At 38.7% G+C, this 13489-nt stretch overlaps 1 protein-coding gene across 9 annotated transcripts in view; it reads left to right on the top strand.

Annotated features, from left to right (window-relative positions):
- Window positions 1-13489, top strand: part of IFT88 (intraflagellar transport 88) — a 116084-nt gene that overhangs the window by 31367 nt on the left and 71228 nt on the right. For all 9 annotated transcript variants that reach the window (XR_012091696.1, XR_005236572.2, XM_008021649.3 and 6 more), the window contains 3 exons: window positions 1838-1908; window positions 5914-6000; window positions 11098-11197. Coding sequence is in view for 7 of the 9 variants with exons in the window: in XM_008021649.3 (XP_008019840.1) it covers window positions 1838-1908; window positions 5914-6000; window positions 11098-11197 (258 nt within the window). In the remaining 2 variants the exon portion in view is untranslated. The remainder of the gene's footprint in view (window positions 1-1837; window positions 1909-5913; window positions 6001-11097; window positions 11198-13489) is intronic.

Here is a 13489-nt window from a genome sequence, read left to right as displayed (position 1 = left end):
ATTTCACAGAGTTGAACTTTTAATAGATTTTCTTAATAGATTATATTAGCTGGTGGGCATGGTGGCGGGTGCCTGTAATCCCAGTTGCTTGGGAGGCTGAGGCAGGAGAATCACTTGAGCCTGTGAGTTTTAGGTTGCAGGAGCCAAGATTGCACCATTCACTCCAGCCTGGGTGACAAGAGCAAAACTCTATCTCAAAAAAAAAAAAAAAAAGATTATAAGGGTAGTGTAGCAAGTGGCTAAAGAGTATAGGCTCTGAAGCCAGATGCCTTGGCTCTACTACTCAGCTCTTACTCTCCCTGTGCCTCCGTTCTTTTATATATGTAATGGGACTGACTATTATAACCTATCTTATAGGGTTAGGGTGAGGATTATAGGTGAGGATTAAATGAGTAATGCATGTGAAATGCTTAAAATAGTAGCTGCCGGCTGGGCACAGTGGCGCATACCTGTAATCCCAGCACTTTAGGAGGCCGAGGTGGGAGGATTGCTTGGGCCTGGGAGTTCAAGACCAGCCTGTGCAACATGTCGAAATTCTACAAAAAAATATGAAAATTAGCCGAGCTTGATGTTGCACTCCTGTAGTCCCAGCTACTTGGGAGGCTGAGGTGGGAGGATCACCTGAGCCTGAGGAGGTCAAGGCTGCAGTGAGCCGTGATCACACCCCTGCACACTAGCTTGGGTGACAGAGTAAGACTTTGTCTCAAAGAAATAAAAAATTAGACAGCCATGGTGGTGTGCACCTATAGTCCCAGCTACTCTGGAGGCTGAGATGGGAGGGTCATCTAAGCCCAGGGAGGTCAAGGGTTGTGATCACAACACTGTCCTCCAGCCTGGATGACAGAGTGAGACCTTGTCTCAAAAGTAAAATAACAAACAAAAAAATAAAAAATTAGCCAGGCATGGTGGCGCATGTCTATAGTCCCACCTACTCGAGAAGCTGAGTGGGAAGATGGCTTGAGCTAGGCTCAAGTTGAGGCTGCAGTGACCCATGATCATGCCACAGTGTTCCAGTCTGGGCAACAGAGCAAGACTGTCTCAAAACAAAACTAACCAAACAAACCATGGAGCACGTGGAAGACAGTTAGGTGCTGGGCAAATGTTAATTGTTATATATTGTTTTCATATTGAGAAAAAATGTATGTTGTAGAAATCATCTGTGTTTTTAATGGGGAGTAGAGATATGGATCATACTAAGCAATTGATGATTGAAGCATTTATATTTGGGTTTAGAATTAAAGTATTACATATTTGTACTAACAACCACAGCTTCTGTGTACTTGGTCCTAATCTTTCCATCCTGATCCTTTTATCAGCTTCTTAGACTCTAGGTGAGTTCAATGGGGAATGTGATTGGTAATCAGAAATATGAATAAAGAAAGTTCTAATTTACATAAGGGAAAACAGAAGGATTAATTTACTTTCTATTTTTTAAAACTAATTAGTGGGGAGGCTTATTGGAAATTCAAGTTCTTGGCTGGACATGGTGGCTTATGCCTGTAATCCCAATCCTTTGAAAGGCTGAGGTGAGCAGATCGCTTGAGCCCAGGAATTGAAGACCAGCCTGGGCAAAATGGTGAAACCCCATCTCTACAAAAAATGCAAAAGTTAGCCAGGCATCATGGCATGGCCCTGTAGTCCCAGCTACTTGGGAGGCTGAGGTGGGAGGATCACCTGAGCCCAGGGAGGTGAAGGCTGCATTGAGCCATGATCATGCCACTGCACTCCAGCCTGGGCAATAGAGTGAGGCTATATCTCAAAACAAAACAAAACAAAAATTAAGTTCTTGCTGTTTACTTCTGAATTATTCTTTTTTTCTTTCATTTTATTTTACCAGGATGATCCTCATACTAACTTAGTAACTGAAGCTATAAAAAATGATCACCTCAGGCAAATGGAACGTGAAAGGTAGTATTTTAAACTTAATAGTGTAGTTATTAGTTACATTATTTAATTAATGTTTAGCAGTAAGATACTTAATATTTGAAACTTAAAATAACTTAGTTTTAATTTTTATAAAAGGGTTGAATGTGCATACTATTTCTTACAGAACTTGTTATATTCAGTATATTTCTTGAGTAGTGCTATTATTTCATTTTTGTACTTACTGGCTCTCTTTTCTCATTCAGAACAATCAGTGCTCGTGCTCATCTCAGTTACTCCGTCTCAGTTACTCTGTCAGTTGTTTCCCTCTTTTCTCGTTCAGAATAATCAGTGCTCGTGCTGATCTCAGTTACTCCGTCTCAGTTACTCCGTCAGTTGCTTCCCTCTGCGTTTGGTACATTACTGGAGATTTGTTTATCTCACCTTTACTTCAAAAATGAAATGACGTCTTTATTTTTTTATCCTGCCTCACAATTAAGTATTAGCTCTCATAGACAAAATTCTATTTATTTTGTTTCTTCCTTCCTCTAATATGGTACTACAACCTGTTTCTACTTACAACACTTCTGACACCAAATGTGTGGTTTTTCTCACACCAACAACCAATTATCCAATTCCTTGGACACCAAGGGCTTAGTCCCACAATACTGCTCCCTGTTCCTAACTATAGATGCCAGTTGTAAGCCTGGGCCTCCTGAACTCCTGACTGACCTGCTATGAATGGAGGGCTCCCACTACCCCCTTCTCAGGGTCAGTAGTTTTCTAGAAGAGCTCACGAAACTCAGGAAAATACTTTATTTATACTTACCACTTTATTACAAAGCATACAACTCAGAGACAATCAAATGGAAGAGGTGTATAGGGCAGAATATGGGGGAAGTAGTGCAGAGCTTCTATGCACTCTCTGGGTGCACCACCCTTCCAGCACCTCCGTGTGTTCATAAACCTGGAAACTCTCTGAACTGTGTCATTTAGGGTTTTTATGGAGGTTTCATGATGTAGGTAGGCATGACTGGTTTTTATCATTGGCCAGTGGTGATTGAACTCAGTCTGTAGCCTTTCTCCCTTCCCTGGAGATTGGGGGGGGGGGATTAAAAGTACAACTGGGGTGGTGTCAGAAAAGGCGAAGTGGGGAGCTAAGACTTTAACCCCTAAAGGCTGTTCCATTCCTCTGATGTCAGTGGATGACATATGGGGAGCCTGGAATTCCATCCCTACCCAGCAGTACTGACGTACCCCCGAATCCTTTCTCCTTGGGTTGTGTCAGAGGAGCGTCAGGGCTTTAACTGTCACCCAGTTGTAGCAAAGCCCTCCCATCATGATATTAGTAGGATGGACTATTTGGGAAGCAAGAACTATTTGGGAAGTTCAAGAACTATTTGGGAAGCAAGAACTCTCCACCCTGCCCAACAGATACAAGGACCCCCTGCCTATTCTGGGTGTCAACGGAGGCCATGTGTCAGGGGCTGGATTTCCACCTTCACCTGGCAGTGGCAAGGTGGAGTGTCTCCTTCCTCTGCTGGACATTACACAGAAGTCCAATACACACGTGAAAAGATGCTGAACTTCAGTAATTGGTAGGGAAATGCAGCTGAAAACGCAGTGAGATACTACTTCACACCTACTAGTATGCTATAATAAAAAAGAAAGTAACAAGTATTGGCAAGAGTATGGAGAAATTGGAACTCTTAAATGCTGATGGTGGGAGTATAAAATGGTGCTTTGTAAAACAGCCTAGAAGTGCCCCAAAAGGTTAAGCATAGACTTACCATATAACCCAGCAATTTTACTTCTAGATATTTACCCGAAAGTAATTAGAGTATATGTCCACATGACAACTTGTATACAGATTTTCATAGTGATATTATTCATAATATCAAAGATTAGAAATAATCCAAATGTGCAACAATTAATGAATGTGTAAATAATAATATGATCTGTCCATAATATGGAATGTTATTCAGCCGTATAAAGGAATGAAGTACTGTTACATGCTATTAGGTGGGTGTAAAAGTAATTGCGGTTTTTCCCATTGAATGCAATTACTTTGCACCAACCAATACAATACAGATGAACCTTGAAAACATGATACATGAAAGAAGCCAGTCACAAAAAGACCACATGTTTTGTGATTCTGTTTATATGAAAGGTACAAATTAGGCAAATCTATAAAGACAGAAAGTAGATTAGTGGTTGCCAGGGGCTGGATAGGCACAGGGAAGTCTCTGCTAATGGACACTGTGTTTCTTTTTGGGATGATGAAAATGTTTCAAAAGCGATTGTGGTGCTTGTTGCACAAATCTGTGAATATACCTAAACCATTGCATTGTAGACTTTATATTGGGTGAGCTGTATGGTATATGAGTTATATCCCTATAAAGCTGTTTTTTAAAAATTCAGAAATATGTTTTTAAAATTACACGCCATGACCAAGTAGGATTAATTCCAAGGTTGCAAGTTTGCGTCATTATTTTTAAATCAACGTAATTCACCAACGTAATTCCTAACAAACTAAGGAAAAATCACGATTCAGTAATATTGACAAAGCTCTCTCTTATTTCTTATGTTTTTATGATGAGTGGGTGTTGAATTTTGTCATGCTTTTTCTGTAACAGTTGACATATAACATGGATATTACTCAGCAACAAAAAGGAATGAACTATTGATACATGCAACAATTTGGATAGATTTGAAGGGAAGTATACTGTGCGAAAATAGCCAATTCCAGAAGATTATATATAATCTTATTGTTTATATATAACACTCAAAATCATAAAATTGTAGAACTGGAGATCAGATTAGTGGTTGTTAGGAGATGAAGAAGGGGTGGGAGTTGGAGGGAAACAAGGAATGGAAATATAGTGGAAATATTCTGTGTCTTGACTGTATCAACAGTAATCTTGTTGTGATATTTGAAAGATGTTACTGTTGGAGGAAACTGGGTAAAGGGTACATGGAATCTCCATTATTTTTTACAAATGCATGTGAATCTATAGTTGTCTCAAAGTTCAAAAGAAAGAATAACAAGATGAATTTTTAATGACTTGGAAAGATTATTTTGTTTGTTTGTTTGTTTTGAGACAGAGTCTCACTCTGTCACCCAGGCTGGCGTGCAGTGGCCCAATCTTGGCTCACTGCAAGCTCCGCATCCCGGGTTCACGCCATTCTCCTGCCTCAGCCTCCGGAGTAGCTGGGACTACAGGCACCTGCCAACACACCTGGCTAATTTTTTGTATTGTTGGTAGAGACGGGATTTCACCATGCTAGCCAGGATGGTCTCGATATCATGACCTTGTGATCCACCTGCCTTGGCGTCCCAAAGTGCTGGGATTACAAGCATAAGCCACTGCGCCACACCTGGAAAGATTATTTCTGTATTAATACAGCATTGTATCAGGAACAAGTTACAAAATATATTACATTTTGAGTCCATTTTAAAAACCACTACTTATATATAAATTCGAGAAGAAATGACTAAGAGAACTTTTACCCACCACTATAAATTGTTACATCCACTTTGAAAAGCACTTGGGGATTTTCCAGTAACCTTGACGATACACATTTTATATATGTACATGTACATATACATATACACACATAGATATAGATACACATATATACATACAAAAGCAACAAGTAGTAATTCAGTTTTACTCTTTACCACACACAATTTCTTCAGTGGTAATTTCACTCTTTACTTTCCTGTCTGCAGTGTAGGCTATGTAAGCTCCGCTGCAAGGCCTTGTGTTTCGCCAGTATCTTTTCAGTTTGTCAGATGACATCATAAAGCAGAAAAAGAAAAGAAATGAACACCGTTGACCCAGCAGGCAATCATGGCTTGCTAATCACATTTCCTAGTCATGGTTTTAAACCTGAGTCGTAAATAGATTTCTATGGTAGCTGTCCATTGTTTAGTAGGCTTTTGTGGTATGTTAGTTTTGATAATGTTTACACTTAAATTTTAGGAAATAAATCTAAACTATTTTATACTGTATCTCTAAATACAACTTTTTGGTTTATTTGACATAGGAAAGCCATGGCAGAAAAATACATTGTGACATCTGCAAAACTCATTGCTCCTGTAATTGAAACATCGTTTGCTGCAGGTTATGATTGGTAAGAGAGAAAGTCTATACTACTGCATGGATATGGTTGTTTTCACAATTTATACTTTTAAATTTAAATTGTCATTAGAAAAATGAATATAAATGTTGATTCATATTTATCAAGCAGATAATATTATATGTTAAGATTAATATAAGCTATTTTAAAGTTCCTAATAAGATTTTTTTCTTATTACTCATGTTATTTTGTAAATAAAGTAGTTATATACCACATTTCAGTCAATAATGGACCACACATATAACAGTGGTCTGGTAAGATAGGAAGCTGAAAAATTCCTATCACCTAGTGACATCGTAGCTGCCTCGAAATTGTAGCACAATGCATTATTCACTTGTTTGTGGTGATGCTGATATAAACAAACCTGTGCTGCCAGTTGTAGAAAAGTGTGCAGTAATAGCCTAGGCCTTCACATTCACTCAGAGTTTATTTTGTGACTCATCCAAAGCAACTTCCATTCCTGGAAGCTCCATTCATGGTAAGTACCCTATACAAGCATGACATTTTAAAAATCTTTTATACCATATTTTAATTGTACCTTTTCTATGTTCAGATAGATTTAGATATACAAATACTTACCATTGTGTTATATTTGCTTATAGTATTCAATATAGTAACATGCTGTGGAGGGTTGTAGCCTAGGAGCAGTAGGCTATACTGTATAGCCTCGGTGTGTTGTAGGCCATGCCATATAGGTTTGTGTAAGTACACCCTATGATATTTCCACAATGACGAAATTGCCTGATGACACAGTTCTCAGAACATATCCCCATCATCAAGCAATGCCTTACTGTACAGTAAATACGTAAACCAGTAACATAATCGTTTATTATCAAGTATGTACTGTATATAGTTGTATGTGCTGTGCTTTCATAAGACTGACACAATGCAGTAGGTTTGTTTACACCAACATCACCACAAATGTTGTGATGCTGTGTTACAGCACCTAGGATGTCATTTGGCAACAGGAATTTTTCAGCACCATTATCTTATGGGACCACTGTTGTCTATGTGGTTGGTCCTGGACCAAAGCATTTTTTTTTTTTTTTGAGATGGAGTCTTGTTCTGTCGCCCAGGCTGGAGTGCAGTGGCACAATCTCCACTCACTGCAACCTCTGCCTCCTGGGTTCACGCCATTCTCCCAGCTCAGCCTCCCGAGTAGCTGGGACTACAGGCGCCCGCCACCACGCCCAGCTAATTTTTTGTATTTTTAGTAGAGACGAGGTTTCACCATGTTAGCCAGGATGGTCTCGATCTCCTGACCTCATGATCCGCCCGCCTCAGCCTCCCAAAGTGCTGGGATTCCAGGCTTGAGCCACTGCCCCCGGCTGGATCAAAACTTTCTTACGTAGCATATGATTGTTGTTCATTGGAATTGCCCTGGTTACTTGTTAAAAGTGCAGATAATCTGGCTTCCTACATCTTTCTCTGTAGATCTGAGTCAGGGTTCCGAGGTCTGGAGTGAGTATTTGCATTTGCGTCAAGCCTCCCCAAGTGATTCTGATACCTACTATACTGTAACTCTTTACCAGTGTTATGACTGCATATTAAAATCAGGGAATTTTTAATAGTCCTAACACACAGGCTGCACCGTAGACTAGTTGAATCAGAATTTCTGGGCGTTGGGACAGAGGGATCAGTATTTATAAAGCCTCCTAAGGGGTTCTGTGATATAAATCCCACATACAGAACCATTGCTCTGTACTATGCAAATAGTTCTTGAATGCCACTGACTGAAGAACTCACTAAAAACAGATATTCGGTTGGTCTTAAATGGGATAGAGCATCTACATTTTTTTAATGCTGTCCAGGTAACTGTCATGTGTAATGGAAATTACATATAATCCCACAGTTTTACTGAAAAAACAGAAGAGAAAACTTAGTTCTGCAATTACTTGCAATTTTTACTATGAATTCTTCTGGCATTCTTACTGTATTTCTGTTAACTTATTTGTATACTATTAAATTATTTTTAACCTTTTTTCGGGATTGTTTATGTTTGTTAAATATAAACATACAAAAAATTATCCAAAATGGTAACTCAGCTCAATGATACATCACAAAACAAACAAACGTTTAAGCATTACATACCCTAATAAGTACAATTTAAAGAATAGAACATTGTTAGCAACTTGCAAAATGCCAATCCTAATCACTGGCTATCCAAGTCTAAAGAGTGACTTTGATGATAATCACTTCCTTGCTTTTCTTCATACTTTAACCACCTAAGCAGGCATCCATAATTTAGTTTTGCCAGGTTTTAAAAGCATTATATAAATGGATTGTACTGTACATATTCTTCTACATATGACTTCTTTTACTTTGTGTTTGTAAGTGTTGTCCATGTCCTCGCACGTAGCTGTGGTTTGTTCATTTTCATTGCTATCTAGTAGTTCATGGTATTAATATGTAAAAATGTATCCATTTCAATGGGACTGGGCATTGTGATTTGCAGTTTGTACCTGTTGTAAATGCTCCTATCAATATTACGGTACAATTGTGCATGTCTCTTGGTGGGTGGTGCCTACATTTCTGTTACATATATACCTATGAGTGAAATGGCTTGGTCCTAGGGTGTGTGTATGTTCAGCTTTGATACCGCTAAACAGTTTTCCAAAGTTCCTATCCTTGTTTTCACCCCCACCAAGAGTGCATGAAAATTCGAATAGTTTACAAATACTTGGTGTATTTTGTATTTTTTCATTTTAGCCAGCCATACTGGTGGCATCTCATTGTAGTTTTAATTTGCATTTCACTGACAGCTGATTTTATATGTTTATTTGCCATATGAATATTATTTTTTGAGAAGTGCCCATTCAAGACTTTTGCCCTTGTTTGTATTTCTTTGGTTAGTTCTTTTTGTGTCCTTTTAAGGCAACTTTTGCATACCCCAACTTCATGAAAATATTTTCCTATATTCTAGAGGTTTTACTTTTCACATTTAGATATAGTATCTATATGGAATTGATTTTTGTGTGTAGTATGAAGTAAGGTCAAGTTTTTTTTTTTCTTTTCTCTCTCTCTTCTTTTCTGTAATAGGGCTATCCAGTTAACCCAGCATCATTTATGGAAAATAGTTTACTTTTTCCACTGCACTGTAATGTCACCTTTGATATATACCAAGTGACTATACATTAGTCTGTTTGTAGACTCTTTATTCAATCCCTTTGGTCCATTTCTCTACTCTTGCAGTCAAACCACATTGCTTACATTTCTATAGTTTATAGTAACACTTGGTATCTGGAGTGCTATGATCTGAATATTTATGTTCCCCCAACATTCATATGTTGAAATCCTAACCCCCAAGGTGATAGTATTAGGAGGTCGTCCCTTTCGAGGTGATTAGGACATGAAGGTAGGACGCTTTATTTTTATTTTTATTTTTTGAGACGGAGTCTTACTCTGTCGCCAGGCTGGAGTGCAGTGGCGCGATCTCGGCTCACTGCAATCTCCACCTCCCGGATTCAAGCAATTCCCCTGCCTCAGCCTCCTGAGTAGCTGGGGCTACAGGCGCATGCCACCATTCCTGGCTAGTTTTTTGTATTTTAATAGAGATGGGATTTCACCATGTTAGCCAGGATGGTCTCAATCTCCTGACCTCGTGATCCGCCTGCCTCAGCCTCCCAAAGTGCTGGGATTACAGGCGTGAGCCACCGCACCCAGCTGGTAGGATACTTTTTGAATGGGATTAATGCCCTTATGAAAGGAGACTCTGGAGAGCTAGCTAGCCCCTACTGTTATGTGAGGACACAGCAAAAAGACAGCATTCTGTGAACCAGGAAGTGGGCCCTCACCAGACAGCCACCCTGCTGGCGTCTTGTTCTTGGACTTCTCAGTCTTCATAACTGTGAAAAATAAATGTCTGTTGTTTGGGCTGCCTAGTTTATGGTTTGGTATTTTTGTTTGTTTGTTTTTTAGACAGAGCCTTGCTCTGTCACCCAGGCTAGAGTGCAGTGGCGCAATCTTGGCTCACTGCAACCTCCACCTCCCTAGTTTCAAGAAATTCTTGTAACTTAGCCTCCCAAGTATCTGGGACTAAAGGCACAGTGCCACCACATGTGACTAAGCTTTGTATTTTTAGTAAAGACAGGATTTAGCCATATTGGCCAGCCTGGTCCCAAACTTCTGGCCTCAAGTGATCTGCCCACCTTGGCCTCCCAAACTGCTGGGATTACAGGTGTGAGCCACTACGCTCGGCTGAGTTTATGGTATTTTGTTATAGCAGCCTGCACAAACTAGAGCAGTCAGTATAAGTCCTCCAACCTTGTTACTGAGGATTACCTTGAGTATGCTTGGTTTTTCTCATTTCCACATAGATTTTAAAACCAACTTATCAATTTTCCAAAAACCTGCTGAGATTAAAACAAAAAAGACTTTTTTAAAAAAGTCAAAAATCAAAAGACTTTTTTTTCTTTAGAGCAGTTTTAGTTTCTTAGCATAATTGAGCAGAATGTACAGAGTTTCCATATACTTTCCCCACTTCCTACCCAGAGCCTCCCTCACCAGTATACCATTCCAGTGTGGTACATTTGTTGTAATCAATGTGATCTCAGATCTTCCATTTTCCTAGCTATAAAATAAAAATAATCCTTTTAGGGTTGTTGTGAGGGTTAAACGTATTAATGCTTGTAAAGCAATTAGCACTGCCCCTGATATAGAGTAAACAGCAAATGTTTTATGCTTTCATAAACAGATCTATTTAAGTTGGGGCACAAATTAGATATATTCTATAAGTTCTGTAGAATTTTTCTCACCATGAGAGCATTTAAGATGGAAAAATATATGGAAACTCATGTTACAAATTGAAATTGTTACAATAGTTAATTCAAAAATGAGAATGTAGATATCAATCCAATTTTTACTTAAATTGATTAGAAATTAAAATAGACTAATGATAAATTGGATAAGAAAAGTAATTTTGAACTGAAGACTTCAGTAACTTAAAACCTGTGTTGGAGCAAATCAAGTGCTTACCTTTACAGAGTACTAGGGACCCTTTAAAAAATCTTTGAAAAGCCACATTTAAGAAAACCAACAGTATCAATATACTAAAACGAAATCAAGTAAACTTTTTAATGCTTTCCCTTATAGGTGTGTGGAAGTGGTGAAAGCTTCTCAATATGTAGAGCTAGCCAATGATCTGGAAATAAACAAAGCAGTTACATACTTGAGACAAAAGGACTATAACCAGGTAAGTTTTAAAAAACTTTTCAGATGGAATTCCATATCTTAATTGGTCAAAGCAATAAAAACAGGGAAACTCCTTTCTGGAATAATGTTATCTTTGATTATTCTGAAGTTTAATATTTTTATTTCTATTTTATCATAATTTTCATTAAAGTAGTTTTAAACTTTTATTAATTTTTGTCTGTTGTTTCTTTTTTTTTTTTTTTTTTTTTAGACAGAGTCTCGCTCTGTTGCCTAGGCTGGAGTGCAGTGGTGCGATCTCGGCTCACTGCAAGCTCCGCCTCCCGGGTTCACACCATTCTCCTGCCTCAGCCTCCCGAGTAGCTGGTACTATAGGCACCCGCTACCATGCCTGGCTAATTTTTTATATTTTTAGTAGAGACGAGGTTTCACCGTGTTAGCCAGGATGGTCTTGATCTCCTGACCTCATGATCCGCCCACCTGGGCCTCCCAAAGTGCTGGGATTACAGGCGTGAGCCACCGTGCCTGGCCGTTGTTTCTTAAAATGTAAATACTTTCTTTGTATAGCATGGTTGCTAAATTATAAACCATATTCTATTCCGGAGATTAACTTTCCCCTAGAGGTTTTCAAAGTGTTCCCCAAAGCATAACGTTTTTAGGAACACTGATTATGCTAGGGAGCATGGGAAGCCGGGAGCCTGCCATCCTCACCAGAGCAGCTTCCTTATAGTCTGTTTTTTGTGTTTGGTTTCCTCATTGACACTGCATTGGGAATGGAAGGGTCCATACATGGCTGTATGGGGTTTTAGAACTCTGCAGATCTCTCACTGGCACTGCTGCTTCCTTGCTACCTTGGGTGGGGGTAGAGTGGGTGCTCCCCCTTCGGCAGTCTCTCAGTTAGGACAGCTGACACACAATCAGGAGGCTTAGACAACTGTAAGAAAGAGGGATAACCAAAGAGAGTGAACAGAATGACTTGATGTCCTAGTCTGTAACACCAGTGGTTAGTGTCATTATATGCCAGCACCTAGAACACTCAGCTCTTCCCAGTTAGATCCTATTTAGAGAACTTTTTGCTCTGGGAGACAACAGAAAGGACTAACAAAGTAGAAGTGGGGAGAATACTATCTACTCAAAGAATATGAGAGTAGAAAAAAGCAACCCTAGTGTTCATGAAATACATATTTATAATTAATATAGTACTATGGGGTGGTTCCATTGCATATGTTAATTTACTGAGCTTAATTTTTTGAGCATTTACAAAACATTTGAAAAAGACTTTTCAAAGTATCCTGTCATTTGATCATCACATCCTTGGTCATGAAAAATGCCTCCAGTGACTCTCTAACGTTGTAATGCTTTTTATATGGAAGTGACGTGAATCAAATTGGTCTTCATTATCTTGCTAAAGTGCTATATGGACAAAAAAATTTTGTGTGTGACATATACTGTTATAGATGACAAAATGGAGAAAACCATGTTTGCACAGTTTTCCTTTGACATTTTATTTTTAAATGATCTTTTTAGAAGGGGTTAAGAGGCCGGGCGCGGTGGCTCACACCTGTAATCTCAGCACTTTGGGAGGCCGAGGCAGGTGGATCACCTGAGGTCAAGAGTTTTGAGACCAGCCTAACCATTATGGTGAAACCCCATCTCTACTGAAAATACAAAAATTAGCCGGGCCTGGTGGTGTGTGCCTGTAGTCCCAGCTACTCAGGAGGCTGAGACAGGAGAATTGCTTGAACCCAGGAGGTAGAAGTTGCAGTGAGCTGAGATCCCACCACTGCACAGAGCGAGACTTCGTCTCAAAAAAAAAAAAAAGGTTAAGAATGCATTATCATAGCTCATGTTTTAAAACTATGTTTATTAAGCAATAAACACTAATTTTTAAATGTTAAAACCTATTGAACTCAGATCTATCTGTGCTTTCCTAGCTATTCTCATTCAAAGTATCTTATGTTCCATTTGCATTTTCAAGTTTTTAATATCAATTGGTTTACTGATTTTTTTAAAATGCCATTTCTGCTTTCTTTTCATCATTGCTGCTTTCACTCTGTCTTTCTTTTGTTTGTATATTGTAAGTATTATGAGGTGGGTATAATACAATCTTAGTTTGAAAGAAATGTTATTAAGTGAAAAAGGATTGGGTTGATGTATCTCATAATAATCATTTGATGACAACTACTTTATTTACAATTCAAAGTGAAAAAGAAAAATTTATGTCTTCTGTGAGGATGTAGTTCTGGAGTTAGCTCTAAATACTTTTTTTTTTTTTTTTTTTCCCAAGAAAAAAATGCTGAAATCACAGAGTATGGGTCTTTTTGATAATGATGGT

The sequence above is a fragment of the Chlorocebus sabaeus genome, chromosome 3 (genome assembly GCF_047675955.1).
Source record: "Chlorocebus sabaeus isolate Y175 chromosome 3, mChlSab1.0.hap1, whole genome shotgun sequence".
Taxonomy (NCBI): domain Eukaryota; kingdom Metazoa; phylum Chordata; class Mammalia; order Primates; family Cercopithecidae; genus Chlorocebus; species Chlorocebus sabaeus.
Note: the sequence above shows the minus strand (reverse complement) of the source record. Positions and strands in the feature narration are given on the sequence as shown.